Source organism: Phoca vitulina, unplaced genomic scaffold (assembly GCF_004348235.1).
Source record: "Phoca vitulina isolate PV1807 unplaced genomic scaffold, GSC_HSeal_1.0 scaffold41, whole genome shotgun sequence".
Taxonomy (NCBI): Eukaryota; Metazoa; Chordata; class Mammalia; order Carnivora; family Phocidae; genus Phoca; species Phoca vitulina.
The window spans coordinates 3,011,916-3,031,228 of NW_022589744.1; the positions used below are offsets into that span (position 1 = coordinate 3,011,916).

General features: G+C 37.1%; 1 protein-coding gene across 2 annotated transcripts in view; it reads left to right on the plus strand.

Moving 5' to 3' along the window:
* Positions 1-19,313, plus strand: part of CEP95 (centrosomal protein 95) — a 36,799-nt gene that overhangs the window by 1,106 nt on the left and 16,380 nt on the right. Inside the window, exons 2-8 of one of the 2 annotated variants that reach the window (XM_032429857.1) lie at positions 917-1,045; positions 2,353-2,460; positions 6,007-6,117; positions 9,455-9,560; positions 10,955-11,070; positions 16,431-16,550; positions 17,095-17,288. In XM_032429857.1, coding sequence (XP_032285748.1) covers positions 917-1,045; positions 2,353-2,460; positions 6,007-6,117; positions 9,455-9,560; positions 10,955-11,070; positions 16,431-16,550; positions 17,095-17,288 — 884 coding nt within the window. The remainder of the gene's footprint in view (positions 1-916; positions 1,046-2,352; positions 2,461-6,006; positions 6,118-9,454; positions 9,561-10,954; positions 11,071-16,430; positions 16,551-17,094; positions 17,289-19,313) is intronic. The other variant, XM_032429858.1, reaches the window with a different exon arrangement.

Here is a 19,313-nt window from a genome sequence, read left to right on the forward strand (position 1 = left end):
GTTGGGTTGTCTGGGACGCTTTCATCCCTTTCCTCAGGACAGCGTTCAAACTGCTTGTCGTGGTTTGGTCAGCTGTGAGGAGTGGGCATGGGGAGAGGGAGATATCGTGCCTTGAACTCAGACATCGTTGTTCCTAGAACATGCTGAATATGTCGAACACAAAGGAAAAGGACTTTCTCCTTAATCGCCAGTTATATCAGGGATCAAATAGGTCAGACTTTCTAAATTACCTTTGTTTGAGGTCTTGAAATAACCTTGTTAATTCCTACCGTATCTGTGGGTGGGGTGCGGTGGTGCACAGGAAACTTCAACAGTGTTGGTAACGTGCTAGTTCTGAATTTAGGGACGTTTTTATGTATTTTCTTTGTTTTATTTCTAATTCATTAAATGTAATTTTTAAAAAGCTAACAAATGTTGTAGTGTTGGTGTCATTATTTCAGTTTTTAACAGCCTAAGTTAATCACCACCTATTTGGGCACCAGAGAAATTCTGACTTGCACAAGATAATTGGGTAAAAACATGACTAATACTATTGGGAATTTGAAGCAGCTTCTATTAATTAGTTTCTGGTAATCTTAGACTATTGTTAACAAACTGTCTCGTTTATGACATATATTCCCGTTTACTTGTATGTTTTAAATAAAAACACTAGGTATGGCTGGTAAAATAAGAAAAGGGGTAAAATAACTTAAGATCTTAGGTTGCAATAGTAAAAGGTAGATTTGCATCATAGTTTTGACTACATTAAAATTGTAGCACTCTGGAAGTCATCCCAAGAAATTAAATATTTTCAAAATTCGTGCCTCAGAGGGTCTTTGAACTTCTACAATAATCAAATATTTTATCTTCTACGTCATTCAATGTCTATGACTTTTTCTAGTGCTATTTAAGGCTGATCTTTTTCCTTTCCTGACAGAGTGGATAACCGTTGCCAATAACCTTCTTTTGAAATGCCACATACACCTGAGGATACGAGAACTAGAAGATTGTGATGCTAATGTTTTTATTGCTCTTTACCAATCCATTTTGGGAGAAAAGGTACCAGGTAAGGGTACTAAAAAGTGGGAGTAATAGTGACTATATTTTAGGCCAGTAGTTTTGAGAGCCTTCAGTTAGATCCTATGAGATTTGTAAAATCTTGACTTTTTATTTGTTTATATCTTATTTCTATCTAACTATTGCATTCATTACCTTAATAAGTACCTTAATGAGACCTACACATAGTAACAGCCTTGGTCATTTCTGTTTAATTATGCCTAATACCTCATGAAAGTTACACCTTTTCTGTAAATGTATCTTCAAAGGTTCTAAAATTGAGTGGAACTTGGAAACTTGTTGGGTCTTGTTACTTAACCAGTATTACAGATACGAGTTGATGTTTGTCCTGCATCCCTGGTTAAGTATCTCAGAGTCCTTATCCATAGATTCCTCTGCTGTCTCTGTTTGTGTAGCTTACAACCATTAAGTACTGAAACTGTGTGTAGTCTGTGTTCCTTTCCCATTTTTACCATGACTTAGTGCCTTCATCACTTGCAATAATGGAGATGGCCTCTAGCTGGTTATCTTTGATGCTAGTCTTAACCTTTTGAGTGCAGAGGCATATAGTTATCCGATCAGTCTTTTAAAATACTTTTTTCATCCTTCTCCAAAACATTCATCTTCCTCAATACCAGCAGAGAAATTCCAGATATAAGTTGATGTTAATATCTCTCTTCAGTCTGGTCTATACTGACCTTTTAAATCATTATGCCAGGGGCACCTGGGTGGCTCAGTCGTTAAGCGTCTGCCTTCGGCTCAGGTGGTGATCCCGGGGCCCCACATCGGGCTCCCTGCTCGGCGGGAGGCCTGCTTCTCCCTCTCCCACTCCCCCCGCTTGTGTTCCCTCTCTGTGTCTCTCTCTCTCTCAAATAATAAAATCTTTAAAAATAAATAAATAAATCATTATGCCAATAATTCCTACTAGGGTGCTTTAACAAGACTTACGAGAACTCTACTTTCATACCTGTTGTGGGGTTTTTTTCTCTTATGGAAAGAAGCCCACGATTGTGGGTTAAAGTCTCACTTCATGTATTGTTTCCCTTATTAGAGTATTAGCATCTCCTTGAATTTATCTTTTTGTAGTATGGTGCTTATTGTAGAGCATGTTCATATATATGTTAATTGACTAAGTATTCAACTAATAAAGGTGCTATGTAGAAATCAGGCTCTGTTAGCTTTATCTGTACTTTATAAAACCCTGTTCTATTTGGGTGGAGCTTGCTTTTGTAGCAGTTAACTTCACTTAGAAGCCTGGTCAGAGACCATGACAACCTGGACCCTCAGATGAGAAATTACGTAGCTTTTTTCCCACAGACCTCATAGCTATTCCCAGGAGTCAAGAGGATGAAGCTCACAATGTACAAGCAGTAATTGATTCACTGGCCTTGGATTACCTGCAAGTCAGCTTGTCTCACATAACAGGTTGGTATATACTTAACCATCAAATAATTTTGCATTTTACTAAAATAATTTATTAGGTAGAACCCTATACATTGTTTAGTTAACCAAATGAGTAAGCTTATGAAGTAGACCAAACGACAACACTGAGCCAAGACAATTGACTGGTAGAATTAAGGCACCCATCCTTGAGAGGTTTTTTAGGAGAGTCAAACACTGAGTTTGTGATGGACCTGGATCTGAGATGTAAGTATCCTAGCTGGTCGTTTGCAGTATGTTTTTCATTCTTTTATTTTTTGTTTTGTTATTTTTTTAAAGATTTTATTTATTTGACAGAGAGAGACACAGCGAGAGAGGGAACACAAGCAGGGGGAGTGGGAGAGGGAGAAGCAGGTTCTCTGCTGAGCAGGGAGCCTGATGCGGGGCTTGATCCCAGGACCCTGGGATCATGACCTGAGCCGAAGGCAAATGCTTAACGACTGAGCCACCCAGGCACCCTGTTTTGCTATTTTTTTAAGTAGGCTCCACACCCAGTGTGGAGCCCAATGTGGGGCTTGAATTCATGACCTTGAGATCAAGACCTGAGCTGAGATCGAGAGTTGGATGCTCAACCAACTGAGCCACCCAGGTGCCCTGTTGTTTAGTTACTTTAAAGCTAACATGCTGCTTGTTTGTAGTAGGTAAAAATTAGCAACATCTAAATGTCCACTAAATAGGGACAGGTTAAATAAGTTATGATTGCTCCATACACGGAATTACTCTGCCAATGTAAAAGATTTTTGATGATGCTCATTATGTAAAATGTTCCATATTAGTGCAACAGTCTCCAATGTATATAGTGTCAGAAAAATGTGCATTTGATAATAGTGTGCAGAGTATGGTGCTACTTGTAGAAAATAAAGGTGAGGAGAGTAAATATGCAGTTGATTGCTTGCAGAAGGACTCTTTCAAAGCATGTGCAAGAAACCTATAATACTGATTGCTTCCAATAAGAGGAACTTCAGGGCTACAGGATGAGGGTGGGCTGAGATTTCATTATATGCCTTTTGCACTTTTGAATTTTACTTTTTATTTTGTTTCATTTTTGAGAGAGACAAAGAATGTGTATGTGCAAATGCGAGGGAGGGGCAGAGGGAGAGAGAATCTTAAGCACGCTCCACGCCCAGTGTGGAGGCTGACGTGGGGCTTGATCTCAAAACCTGAGATCATGACCTGAGCCAAAATCAAGAGTCGGATGCCTAACTGACTGAGCCACCCAGGCACCCTGCACTTTTTGAATTTTAAACCCCATTAATATATTGTCTATTCAAAATAAATAAAACTAAATTGTGAACCTTTTTCCAAAATAAAGTATATCATGCTTGTATTCTGAAGCCAGACTTACCAAATATATTTATAAATCCCTATATTTTACATAGAAAGAAAATGAGGATTATTGCAGTAAATTATTTCAAGCTAAGGAAGAGAGGGAATCTGTGGGTTTGAAACTATATTTGAATCACTAAGAGAAGGCTTACACTATTGGTTTGTTCTTTGACAGTTAAGAGAGAGAAATGTTAATCAGGATAGGTCATTTACATCTCTCAATTTAATATTGATGACAGACTTTTAGGAAAATAATTTTTGAGTGCCGTTCTAGGTGAGTAAATGTGGTAAATTTGGAGATAATTCATTTTGAAGGGTAATCCAAGGATTTTCCTGTTCTTTTGTAATTTTGAATTGCTTTATCACTTGAACAGGGCAATTTCTGGTATTTGTGCTTTTAAAACCTACTATAGCAAGGTTGTATCTGCATATATAACTTTTTAACGCAGAGCTGCTCCTAACAACACACACCCACCCCATGAAAAGTTGCAAAACTGCTCACCTCTTGTGGTATACTGCACAGCATCTTTTTACTCCTTGTGTTCTGTTTAAAGCAGTATCTCCTATACCACAAAGCACTTCACTCTGGCATGCCATCTTAGTTGCTGGGTTGGCAGAAGATGCTCCCCATCCTGGCAACTGAGAATTTCTGAGTATGCCCTTGGGGTATACTTGTGTATCTTGTTAAGTCAGAAAAACATAAGGCTTAAGAATAATATTTCTGTTTGCTTTAAACAAAAAAATTGTCAAATGTCCCTCTGTACTAGTAGTAGTGTTGAACATCACATTTCTGGTTTAGGTTTGTTTTGCAACATGAATGAAGTTTTGAATGGCTAGATTCTCTCAAATATCAAATCTCCGTTTTGCCTCTCCCTTACTGGTTTGAACTTAGGAGAATTGCAGGCATGATCTCCTGAAGGACAACCCAAGTGTCTTGAATTAAATTCCATCCATACCTGATGTTGATTAGAGTCCATTTTAGGTGACACTAAGCATGCCAAGTTTCCATGCTTTTACCAACCCATTTCTTGTCAATATTTCAATTTAGCATTTATTAAAAATTTATTATGGGCCAGGTATTGTGCTAGGGATTGTTTAAAGATTAACTTCTGGGTGTAAAGTGGATGCGGTGGGAGATTGGACTAGAGAAGTTGGGGTGAGGTGAAATTAAAAAGGGTTTTATATGAATGGACAGTTTTTTTAAGAAAATTTATTATTGAAGTATAGTTGACACAAAGTTATATTGGTTTCAGGTATACCACATAGTGATCCAACAGTTCTGTATATTACACAGTACTCACTGTGATTAGTTACCATCGGTCACCATACAATTCTAATTACAGTATTATTGACGTTATTCCCTATGCCTTACTTTTTATCTCTGTGACTTGTTTTATAACTGGAAGTTATACAAACTGTATACAAAGTTATACAAGTTGGAAGTTTGTATGCATAGGCAATTTTTAATTAAGAAAATGACATGATGCATACAAAATGAACAGAAGTTAACAAATAGAAAAAATGAGAGATTCCTGACGAAAGTATCCCAACAGACTTGTTTTGTTTTTATATTACTCTGCTGCTGTTATCTTCAGAACAAACCACCATCTAGGAGTAGGATCTCACAATCTGAAACTGTGTTCTCTCATGCCATTTTTGTTCACCAGCCTAATAAAGTTCTGCTTAGATGCTTTATATTTTGGTATAAATATTACTAGGGGATGTTTTCTTAAGTCCACTTACTTTGTTTCTTGATACAGGAAGGAATATGCTAGTTAATTATCAAACATTATATTCAAGGCTGCTTCTTTTGTTTCTTCAAATATAATTAGCCATCAAAAAATTCATGTTTTGGGGTGCCTGGGTGGCTCAGTTGGTTAAGCGGCTGCCATCAGCTCAGGTCATGATCTCAGGGTCCTGGGATTGAGCCCTGCATCGGGCTCCCTGCTCAGCAGGGAGTCTGCTCCTCCCTTTGCCCCTCACCCTGCTTTTGTGCTTGCTCTCACGCTCTCAAGTAAATAAATAAAATCTTTAAAAAAAAAGAGAAAAAGAAAATTCATATTTTTAATATTTATATTACTGTTTTTCCTGAGTTAGTTTACAGTTCTTTTATCTAGAACAGTACATGGTGGTATATTCATTTCAAAATTGAGGCTTTCAATTTCTTGGTTAATATTTTTAATTAGCTCTTTATCCTGTGTTTAGGAGAAAATATAGTGAAAGGAGATAAAGAATCTATTAAGAATCTGCTAGAAATATTTGATGGGTTGCTGGAGTATCTTACAGAACACATCAGTGAGACATCTCATGAGAAAAGTAAGTTTAAAAATAGAAATTTGATTTAGTTTATATTCTACATCCTGTCCCTTTTTGCCTTTTTTCTTTTTGCCTGTTTTTCTTCACAGGAATTGGAATCACTAATGCATATACCTGGTAAAGTTAATCATAAATTAAATCTCAATTCTTACCGTTCTAAGTGGTTGAGAAAAACTACCCTAGACTGTCACCATGTCCTTTGTCAACTTGGATATTGTTTATAAATTACTTTAAGGCTAATCTATAATAGCTAAATTCTGGCTAAAATTGCCTGTTGTCCTATTATTGAATGAAATTACTGACTCTATAATTTCCTCTGTCAGAAGTGCTATTTTTGTTACAAATTTGGATATTGCTAAAGCATTAGCAGGAAGAATTGGTGTGTTTTTTTGTCTTCAACCTACATTTAGGTTTTTGACAGCCTGAACATTTTTATTTTAGTCTTCAGTAGCCCAGTTTCCCAAATTGTAACAATTTATTGTGTGAAATTTTTATTTTATGGTTTTTAATGATAATTATAAAGATTAATATTGCCATATTATTTTCCAAAAGGCTTATGGTTATTTAAAATGGATCAGCAGTATATAAGAGCAATTTATAATCTTTGGCTCAATTTATCTCATTTCTAAGAATTTATCCTAAGGAAGTAATATAAAAGAAAGGTGCTTGAAGGTCTTCATTGCAATGTAATTGAAAAGAAAGAAAAAAAAACCTATGTGTCTTAACAGTTTGAGATTGGTTGAGTAAATAATGCTGTGTCATGATTGGAGTAATATATGACCCATGTAAGAATGGGTTTACTATTTTAAAGTTACCCAACAAGTTTTTAGCAGTAGTAGCAATCAACATAAATTCTAATAAGAATGAAGACAAAAATTTGGGTAGGCTTATCATTCTTCTCACACTGTTGATGGTGAGACCTGTGCTGTGATTATAACATTTGAAATTAACCTTAAACTCTTTAGTGATAGTTTTCTACCTTTTATCATCATTGTTGAAAAGATTTAAAATCACATGTAGGAAGGAAAGATTGCCACACAAGATACTTCTTATTTCAAAAACTTTGAGAGTTCTGAGTGTGGAGTATTTTAAGTGTTTAAGGTATGTTAAGTATGTACCAGCCCAAGTACTCTGGGAGGATTCAGAATTGCATGCCATGTTTACTGCTCTCAAAGAAACCTATACTCAAGTCAGGAAGACAGCCATAAATACATAGAATAGTCCCCCCACATGTGCAGTTTTACTTTCTGCAGTTTCAGTTTACTTGCAGTCAACCTCTGTCCAGAAGCAGATGATCCTCCTGACATATTGTCAGAAGGTCATAATAGCCTAATGCTGTATTGCAGTGCCTGTGTCATTCACTCACTTCATCCCGTCACATAGGTATTTTATCATCCCACATCATCACAAGAAGAGTGAATACAATAGAATAAGATATTTTGACAGAGAACACATTTCTATAACCATTGTTGTATATTGTTGTAATTGCTCTATTTTTTTATTAGCTATTGTTTATCTTAATGTGCCTAATTTAGAAGCTGAACTTTATCATAGGTATGTATGTACAGGAAAAAGGATATATATAGTGTTCAATACTATCCGTGGTTTCAGGCATTCTCTGGGGATCTTGGAACATATCCCCCATGGATAAGGGGGGACTGTTGTACAATAAAAACATTATAGGAGAATTGGGGGAGAGTGAAAGACATGTGAAACTCACCTAATTCAAGGTTACCAGTAGGTATTTTGATGCTCTGTGACTATTTAGTCATTTTAGCAGCAAGATTAAGAGGTAGAAAACTACCTTTAGATGGAGATTAATTTGAAATTTTACACTGACAGCAGCAGTTTTTACAATGCAGTGCTTGATTGTAAGTAGGGGAGGGGCGATGGTGACTTGGCCATGGATAGGGCAGTGGGGATGGAGAGAGGAGCACAGAACTGAGAGAGATTTACATGGGAGTCTGGTCATAGTGAAATGCTGAGGCAGGGGTGAGAAGGGATCTTTCAAGGGGAGGTCAGTAGAATGTGGTGAACTTAGGGCTGCTAGGAGGGAGTTGCACAGATGGGGCCTCCCTGTGTGGTAGTACCTGAGTTGGACAGTGTTTTCTAAAGTCTGATTCTCACCTTTGCAGGTCCAAGTTGATATGGCAATATTACTTAGAGCTGAGCAGATTCTTCAAAATGCCAGTTAATAATGGGAAGTAAATCTTTATTATCATGAGTCACGTCAGGTATACAGAGCAGCATTATCATTTACTTCAACTGAAGGACAAAGGATTTGAAAGGAGACCTTGAGTCAGTGCTGCATTATGCCCCTCATTGTTTGAAGCTCTCGAAGCCTCAGTTTTCTCATCTGAAATTCTTTCATGGCTGTAGTGAAGGTCAAATAAGTAGATATGCATGAATAGTTTAGCACTGAGCCAAGCTTAGAGTAGATGCACAGTGAATGTTAACTAATGTTATTAAAATGTTGCTTCTTGAGGGGCGCCTGGGTGGCTCAGTTGGTTAAGCGACTGCCTTCGGCTCAGGTCATGATCCTGGAATCCCGGGATCGAGTCCCGCATCGGACTCCCTGCTCAGCAGGGAGTCTGCTTCTCCCTCTGATCCTCCCATCTCTCATGCTCTCTCTCTCTGTCTCATTCTCTCTCTCAAATAAATAAATAAAATCTTTAAAAAAAATAAAAAATAAAATGTTGCTTCTTGAGTACAGAAATAGAAAAAAATGATGGTGGATGTTCAAACAGGGAATCTCTAGTAATGGAGATGGGAATATCCATAAATCTGGATCATAGGAGGTTCACCCACATACCTCCTAAAATCACATTGCTAGTGAGTTGCTGCCACTGGTGAAAGTGTAATCCGGAGATATGTTGGGATAGAAGAAAAGAGTGATCGTCTTAAGGAAAATTCCATCCAAGCCTTAATGTAGTCTGACTCTTAGTTAGGTTAGGGGAGTGATAGTCTTGGAGCCTGAAGCAAGCTGACACAGTCATGTTCTGAAGCCACAGCCTAGTCCTCTTACCTTAGACATCCCTTATAGACAGGATGGTGTTTATAAACAATAGAAAATGAACCTACCACCTAGCTTAAAAAAAAAACGTTGCTAATACAACTGCAGACCCTGCTTTTAAAACAACACTTTTGTTGTTTGTTACCCAAGTAATATGCTCATCACAGGTGATGATTTGGTTCTTTCTAATTTCATGTTCACAAGAGCCCAGTTTACCAGGAGAGGATGAGGGTGCCTTACTGTTCTTACCTCTACCTATCCCTGTATAAAAATAGTGTTATTAATTTGGGGGGTTTTGTTATTGTTTTTGTCTATTCTAAACAGGTGAAACTGGACAGAGTTTTAAAGAATCCCATCAAGGAGAACCTTTGAAAGAGCCAGAAAGTACTAAGGGATCCAAGTCATCATGGAAAAGGGTTTCTTTTGAGAGGTAGCATTCAATGTCTATGAATTTAATCATAGCAAGTTATGCTTTTTCTTCTACTAAGAATTGAAATGGCACACAATATACCAGAATGGCAGTAAAAAACAAACAAAAAAAAGAGTGTGAAAATTTTACTACCTTCTCATATTTTAAACCTTCTTGAGGGAGTTTTAAGAACCATGAGCTATATGTAGTACTTAATTCTCAGTATTAAGCACCTACCTTTTTTTAAATTTTTCCCTAGGTCATCAGAATAGTTTATGTTCCGTATAGAAAACTTGTAAAGTACAGAGAAATAAAAAAAACAAAACAAAACAAAAATGAACTCTACCATTCAAAACTGAATAAGTACTGTTGATGTTTTGTTATACTTTAGTCTTTTTTACTGTTTCGAGGGTTTTTTGGATTTAGTTATATTGTTTATATAATTTTGTTTTTTGCATTTTAAAGCTTTACACATCAATAGTCTTCAAGTTGTTAAGATCTTTGTAATAATTTTTAATCACCATCTAACAGACCATTCATATGTGTGCTTCATAATTGGCTAAACCACTCCTCTGAAGTGGAGGTGGCTGTTCCTGTGTTTTTTATGGTTTTAAAAATGTGGTACATACTTTTACTTATTCTTTAAGCTATTCTTTAAACTCATTCAAAGAGAATGAATGTTATAAAGCTTTTAAAAGCAGTCGCTTTCCAAAAAGGTGGTGGTGGTTTATACACTCACCGGCAGTATAAAATTGCTGGGTTACTGCACTCTCATGAATCAATATTGTTAACAAATATCAGAGTTTTAAAATTTCTGTGACTTTTATGGAAAAAATATGTCATTACAGATTTGATGGTAGTTACAACTAGAGGTTGAATATGATGCTATGACTTTGTTTTAAATATCTGATTCTCCGTGTTTTTATGGAGTTTGTCATGATTTGAAAATCACAGGCTGCGCTTTCCTATTTAGGTATAGTACATTGTGGAAAACATGTCTTAAAGGAGACCACCATAAGATGAATTTCCTGACTTTATTTCTTATTATTAGATTTTTTTAAAAAGTGCAAAAGTGAAACAACACAAGACTATTCAGTGCAAAATTAATACCCTACCCAGACTCCACTCCCACACCCCTAGAATATCCAATGTGTATTGTTTTCTGTGTGGATTCTCCTGTGCATTTAATCCTTGACACTTTGAACACAGTTAGTTCCCCCATACATGTATCAGTCAAAACAGATAAGCAGCAAGAAGTGATAAGCAGCAGAAGGGAGTATGTTGCTCTTTTTCTGCACATAACAACGAGCAGTCTGAATACCCGTAGACAGGCTGTTAGGAGGAACTCTCAGGGTCCTTGGGAAGGGCCCTCTATGGTTAGGCTGGGCCCCAAGTAAGTAAGGGAACTCTTTCAGGTGCTCCTTGTCATCTGAGGCTTTGGGCCCCTCTTGGGATGGAGATGAAACAGAATCCACCGGTGAAATAATTAGACTGGGAGACACGGCACACACCTTTTCTCTAAGAAGTAATGGTAAGTTGTTAGATACCAGTTATTGTTATCATATAACTGAAAATATAAATAGTTATACTTAGGAATGTTTATAGTTGAGAAGAATAGAGCTGTAAGTCAGTATTAGAATTGAATTTCCAGGAATATACCACCATTATCCTAAATATGAACGGTTAACATGAAATCAGTCAAGTAGGAGCCACAGGCAGGCACATGGGCAAACAGGTGGATGCAGGTTTGTCATGTAATATGTGGGACTTGATACTCTGGGAAGAGACTTCTGGATGCAACTTAATAGTCTACTCACATTCAGATTACCCCCTAAGTGTAGTTTCCTAAACGGTGCTCTTTTCATGGTTTCAACCAACGAGTCTGTATATCCAGTGGCAGTTTTTCTGCCAGGTGTCAGGCCACATTTCTCACAGTCTGCCGTTTATACACAGTAAGCCTGAATCTCTCTCAAACCCCTTCTGAGCCTCCCACCTGGCAGTCCTCCAACATCCCACTCCCTGTCCTGCCTACCTTCATTGACATGCTCTTTTCTGGCATCATACTGTTTCTTCTGCTGGGGTGCTCTTCCTTCCTTTCTATTCCTGGCAAATTTACCCTACAAAGCCCAGTCTCTCCCATGTGCCTCAGGTTCTAAGGTTCTATGTTTCTGCCGTGTGGCTCTGTCTCCTTATTTTGGTAATAGCATTCTTCGCATCGCATAGTTAATTTTGAGTGTGTCTATTAGGTAAACTGAGTTTCAGGGACAGTAGCCACATGATACTCATTCAGCAAATATTTAGTGCCTTCCATGTGCCAGGCAGTCATGTTACAGTGTAAACAAAATAGACACAAATCCCTTCCCTTGTGGAGCTTACATTCTACTTGTGGAGGCAGCCAATAAATAAGACAAGTGAAATATATAGTAAAATCATTCATATTCATCTTAGTATTCCAAAACTTTGCAAAACACCAGGCCCACAATAAGTTGCGGAGTTTTTTAATGGAAGAACAGGAATGCTAGAGAGGAACTAAGTATATTAAATTGGGAATCAAGTGGCCAAACTCTTATCCAGACTCTGCTACTGGCTATGTGACTTTGGACAAGGTCCTTATCTTTCCTGAGCCTCAGTTTCTTAATGCGTTAAATCAGAGAATTCAACAAACATCTCTGAAATCCCTTTCAGCATTAATACTTTTATTCTAAAGAATAGACATTGAATTCCAAGGAATTAATGTTCAAAGAACCTAAGTCTGGAAGGTTAGACAGTAGACCAAAGACATGTACTTGCTACTAGGAGGAGCAAAGTAAGGGAATGACCAGAGTCAAGTGTAGGTAATGTTTCTAGAAGGAAGAGAGTCAGGTGGATTGACAGAAGGTGGAAGGGATGGTGATTTTAGAAATGGTGTGCTGTGGTAGCAACTGCCACATAGAAAGGTTGCATCTATAAAAAGTGAACTGTTTTCAGATTTTAACTATTCAGATTATAATGCAATTAAGACAAAAGAGAAAAGGTTGAAAGAAAAGCTAGGGTAAGGTGTTTGGTGTCATAAAGGACTATGGTATCTTCCTCTTATATTTGGATTTAACTTATAACTGTCATCATATACATTCATGGGTGTCTAATTCAGGCTTAAGTTCCTGGGCTATGAATCTTTTTTTTTTTTAAGATTTTATTTATTTATCTGACAGAGAGAGACACAGTGAGAGAAGGAACACAAGCAGGGGGAGTGGGAGAGGGAGAAGCAGGCTTCCCACTGAGCAGGTAGCCCGAGCGGGACTTGATCCCAGGACCCTGGGATCATGACCTGAGCCGAAGGCAGACGTTTAACGACTGAACCACCCAGGCGCCCGAATCTTTTTTTTAATTGAGATGTAATTGACATGTAACATTGTTAGTTTCAGATGTACAACCTAATGATTTTTTGTTTACATATATTGTGAAATAATCATCACAAAGGTCTAGTTAACATTTGTCAGTACAGGTAGTTGAAATTTTTTTTTCTTGTGATGACAACTTTTAAGTTCTATCCTCTTGTATATTGTATTCCCCTGACTTATTTAACTGGAAGTTTGTACCTTTTGACCATATTCACCCATTTTTTTTCTACCCAGGGCTGCCCCCTCCTTTTTTTTATGAACTGTTATATACATTTATCATATAGATATATAATTGAATTTTATTAATGCTTACAGTAGACAAGTTCAGAATCATTCCAGTAATTAAACAGTATATCCTTAAAACAATCTAAAATTTATGGAGAGAGATTTGAGTGTGTCACTTTCAGTCTGACAAAAGTTCCAGGTGGTAACTAAGCATGAGATTTTAGGAGAAATTTCATCAAAAATAAAGAGCATATGAGTTTCTTGGTCATCCAAGAAACTAAAGAAAAAATGGACCCAGGTAAAAGTGAATTAGCCTGCAGTCAAGCTGATGACAAATTCAGTTTGGGTAGTAGAGAAATTGTGGACCATGTTAAAGAATTTTGAACATTGTATCTCAGATACTCTTCATGTGTAATAGGAAGTTATGGAGGGAGATTCAGATATTTTAACATTTTGATGTGAAAATGGCCATATTGAATTGGATTGTGGAAAAGGAAAGCACAAAACGATGTGTGTGCTGGTTTTTAAAAGACATAAAATGAGTGTCAAAAATTTTTAAATGTACAGTGTCTTGGAATAAATTGCATGGAGTTTGGGATCTGTGCAAGGTGAATTTTTCTGTTTGTAGTGATTATGTCATTTGACCATTTGGTAACAATGAGTTTGGAGAATGCACAGGGTGCATTCTCAAAGTGAGGAATAAGTTTATGGTGAAGTCTTTCATTAAATTGAAGAAGGCATAAATAGTCATCTGGAGAGGGGGAGTCATAAATCCATTTTGTTTGTGGAGAGTTTGTGTACTGTAGATTTCTAAGGGAACAAAGTGGATATTCAGGAATATTTTAATACAGCTCTATATGTAATATTATAAAGCCGATTAAAAATATTAAGCATTCAGGGGCGCCTGGGTGGCTCAGTCGTTAGGCGTCTGCCTTTGGTTCAGGTCATGATCCCAGGGTTCTGGGATCGAGCCCCGCATCAGGTTCCCTGCTTGGCAGGAAGCCTGCTTCTCTTCTCCCTCTCCCACTCCCCCTGCTTGTGTTCCCTCTCTCGCTGTGTCTCTCTCTGTCAAATAAATAAATAAAATCTTTTTAAAAAATAAGCATTCAAAAATTAGACAAAACAATTTGACCTATAAATTTTTTTATTGTATCAGCCAAGATTCCTAGCTCAGGGATATACCCCCATAACAGCATTCCTACAGTTCTGGCACCTCTTTGTGTATGAGTGTGTTTCAATAAAGCTATTTACAGTGGTGCCTGACTGGCTTAGTCAGTAGAGTGTGTGACTCTTGATCTCCGGTTTGTGAGTTCAAGCCTCACGTTGCATGTAGAGATTACTTAAAATCTTAAAACAACTTTTATTTACAAAAACAGTTGATGAGTCAGATTTGGACCTTGGGCTATGGTTTGCCAACCTCTCACCTAGAGAAAACCACTGTTAACATTTTGATTTCTTTCCTTACAGATACGCAAATGTGTATCTCATGTGATTTTTTAAAATGTAACCATATAGTACATATTAGTAATTTTTTTAATTGAAGTATAGTTGACACACAATATTACATTAGTTTCAGGTGTACAACATAGTGATTTGGCAACTCTATATATTTGCTAGTCTCACCACAAGTATAGCTACCATCTGTCATCATACATTATTATAATACCATTGACTATATTCTTTTACTGTACCTTTCATCCCTGTGACTTATTCATTCCATAACTGGAAGCCTATGTACCTCTCACTCCACTTTACCCATTTTACCCATTCTCCCTACTTCTTCCTGTATGGAAACCATCAGTTCTCTGTATTTGTGGATCTGTTTCTTCTTTTTTTTTTTGTTCATATGCTTTGTTTTTTAGATTCTATATGTAAGTGAAATTGTATTTGTCTTTCTCTGACTTATTTCACTTAGCATAATACTAAGTCTATCCATGTTGTAAATGGCAAGGTCTCATTCTTTTTTATGACTAAGTAATACTCGTGTGTGTGTGTGTGTGTGTACACATGTACACCACATCTCTTTTATCCCTTCATTTATCAGTGACACTTGGGTTATTTCCGTATCTTGGCTGTTGTAAGTACTGCAATAAACAGGGATGCATATATCTTTTCAAGTTAGTGTTTTTTTCTTTGGGTAAATACACAGTATTGGAATTACTGGATCATGTGGTATTTTTATTTTTACTTTTTTGAGGAACCTTCATACTGTTTTCCATAGTGGCTATACCAATTTCCATTTCCACCAACAGTGCACAAGAATTCCTTTCTCTTCACGTGAAATCTTTGTCAACGCTTGTTATTTCTTGTCTTTTTGAGTCTAGCCATATCTCATTGTGATTTTGATTTGCATTTCCCTTGATGATTAGTGATGTTGAGCACCTTGTGTCTGTTGGCCATCTGTATGTTTTCTTTGGGAAAAACGTCTATTCAGGTCCTGTGCCCATTTTTTAATCTGGGTTTTTCTGGTGTTGAGTTATATCAGTTTTTTATATATTTTGGGTATTAATCCTCTTATCAGACATATCATTTGCAAATGTCTTCTCGTGTTCAGTAGTTTGCCTTTTCACTTTGTTGATGGTTCCTTTCACTGTGCAGAAGCTTTTTATTTTGGTGTAGTCCCAATAGTTTATTTTTGCCTTTGTTTCCCTTGCCTGAGAAGACATACCACAAAAACATTACTAAAGCTGATGTCAAAGAGATTACTTGCCTGTGTTTTCTTCTAGAAGTTTTATGGTTTCTTGTCTCACATTTAGTTGTTTAATCCATTTTGAGGTAATTTTTGTGTATGGTGTGTTGAAGTACTCCAGCTTCATTCTTTTGCATGTAGCTGTCCACTTTCCTACATCATTTATTGAAGAGACTATTTTCCCATCGTATATTCTTACCTCCTTTGTTGTAGATTAATTGACCATATAAGCATGGGTTTATTTCTGGGCTCTCTATTCTGTTCTTTTGATCTTTGTGTCTATTTTTATGGCACTTGTTTTTCTAAAGAAAAGTAATATGATGTAAATCTTTACTTTTAATTTGTATTAGTGGTTCCATATCTTCTTCTCTGGTAGTTATTAAAAGTAATGCGTGGTAAAAAAAAAACAAAAGTAATGCATAGTTTGAGCAATCAGACCAACACAGTTCAATGATTCATGAGATTTTTATCCTCTGGGTACAAAAAATTCTGGGTACAAAAAATTCATGAGATTTTTATCCTCTGGGTACAAAACTCCTGGTTTTTAGTATAATATTCAGCAACAAAAAATTCTACCTTTAATATTTTCTTTTCTAGGTGCCGAAGGCCCTAATGAAATGCAGTCCAAAAAAGCCTCAACCATATCATATGAAGAAGTGCCGCACCCTCCCTTATCTAGTTTTTTGTCCAAGAACAGGACATCTTTTGTTGAAGACAGTGAGTAGTAAGGTGTTATTAGTGAGTTAGAGATAATAGTTAGTTCCTGGGACAATTTCTGTTGCTATTAGCCTTTTTGCTTTTGTTGCTCTATACTTTATATGATTCTCTTTGGTTTTACATGATCATATTTTAAATGTTTGCTATTAATTATGAGCTCTGATTTCTTAAAATGGTTTTTGGTCGCATGTTTTACATCCACTGTTTTATTATTTAACTTTTTCTCTTAAAGACTTAGGACAATATGAGTCTCTAATACATTAGTATATCAGTTGGTGGTCTTCAAATTATTAGGGAATAATAAAGTACAGTAATTGAAAATACAGTATTCTCATTTTTTACTGTTTTCTCTGGGATTTTATTTAGTATTACATAAAATCATTGTTAATGGCTAACGAGTTTTATAACCCATGGATGAACTGTAATTTATGTAGCTATTCTTCAAGTCATTTAGGTTTTTAGTATCTATAGGTACGTGTATATATTAAATGATGTATTTCTTAGAGTTTCATCTTAATATGTCCACTTTATTTTTGCCAACTAGTGGAAATTCCTTCTGTGGATGTGATTCCAAGTGCTAGGAAGCTAGGGGAGCCTATTCGATCAGCTATTCCTTTACATCCACCCTACCACCCTTCAGAGCCTCGAGCACCCTGTCCCATAGGAAAAGAATACTTGCGTTCAAGTCACATCTCCCCTGCCGTGAATTCTACTGGAGAGGGCACAGCATTTTCTGGGGTAAGTGGAAAAGCTTGCTTACAATTAGGTAGAAGTCTATAGATTTAAAGAGGTCTCTGCTAGAATAGTAGTAAAGGATACTCCACTAATTAGAGCATTGTACTTCTGAAATTTTACCTCTGCATATACCTACATGTTCTTACTCTAAGACAGTAGGGATGAATGTATAAAAAGGAAAATATTAAGAGCTAACATGCATTATGTGTTTATTTTGTGTCATGCACAGTTATAGCTATTTTACAGGTATTGAATAATTTACTCCTCATAACAGCTGTGGGGTAGGTATGATTTTTATTTCCCATGGGGAAGCTGATATAAAGAGATTAAATATCTAGTCTCAGGTCACAGAGCAACTGTAGAGTCAGGATTTGAACTCAGTATTCTAGTTTCAGAGCCCATATTCTATGTCCCTAGTTAAGTTAGTTAAACTTTTATAAGAAAGTATAGGGGCACCTGGGTGACTCAGTTGGTTAAGTGTCTGCCTTTGGCTCAGGTCATGATCTCAGGGTCCTGGGATCGAGCCCCACGTTGGCTCCCTGCTCAATGGAGAGTCTGCTGCTCCCTTTCTCTCTCCCTCTGCCTCTCCCCCTGCTTGTGCATGCACTCTCTCTTTCTCTCTCAAATAAATAAATAAAATCTTTAAAAAAAGGGGGGGGGTGATGCTTGGGTCAGTTAAGTGTCTGCTTTTGGCTCAGGTCATGTTCCCAGGGTCCTGGGATCGAGTCCTTTGTCAGGCTCCTTGCTCAGTGGGGAGCCTGCTTCTCCCTCTGCCTACCGCTCCCCCTGCTTGTGCACATGCACGCACTCTGACTCACTCTGACAAATAAATAAAATCTTAAAAAAAAAAAAGTATGGGGCGCCTGGGTGGCTCAGTCGTTAAGCGTCTGCCTTCGGCTCAGGTCATGATCCCGGGGTCCTGGGATCGAGCCCCACATCGGGCTCCCTGCTCGGCAGGAAACCTGCTTTTCCCTCTCCCACTCCCCCTGCTTGTGTTCCCTCTCTCGCTGTCTCTCTCTCTGTCAAACAAATAAATAAAATCTTTAAAAAAAAAAAAAAGTATGAGGAACAGTCTTTCATTCATATTCCTATTATACAGTGTGAACTGCTATTAATACCATGGTCTGTTTGCTTCCACTCTGAAAATTCCCTTTTTAGAAAGTTATTCTGTCCCTATCCTCCTAGAAATGAACAGCTAGGGATATGCAAAAGGTGAATTTGTAAACAATGATACATTCTCATTATTAAAAATTCAAACAGTGCACAAAAAGTGCAAAGATGAAATAAGCATCATTAGCATTAGGTGGCCATCATTCTTCTAAACATTCTGTGCATCTGTTCACATAGGAGGGTGGATAGATATATAAAAGGGATCATAGGATACTGGTTACATATGGGGGAGTTTTAGGGGAGGATGGTAGAAGAGCTTCTGAGTTGCTGGTAATACTCTATTTCCTAACCTGAGTGGCATGTAAGTGAGAATACTCATTTTGAAATAATTCTTCAGCAGGACACTTAAACTTCAATAAAAAGTTCTTAAAAATTTGTATTATAGTTGTTATTTACTAAGAAGTGTTTAATTTTACTTTGGTAGAAGAAAAAGGTGAGATTAAGAGATTCTTAAACATCAAATGTTTTTGTTTTTTCATAAGATTTCCTCCGAGATTAAGAAATAAATTATTAAATGAGGTGCCTTGGTGGCTCAGTCTGCCTTCAGTTCAGGTCATCATCTTGGGGTCCTGGGATCAAGCCCCACATTGGGCTCGGCACTCAGCAGGGAGGCTGGGGATTTCTCTTCCTCTCCTTGTGTCCCCTCCCCCCCCCCCCGCGCACTTGCGCCTGCTCTCTCTCTCTCTCTCAAATAAATCTTTAAAAAATAGTTAAAAACGTTGAGTTTATATTCATATTTTAGAAGATTTTATCTTTATTACGGTTTTGGACAGTTTCTGTTGACTTCTTTAATACTAAAGAGAATGATTTTAATACCACTTGTGATTTGATCATTTTTTCATTGTCCAGGTGTAGCCA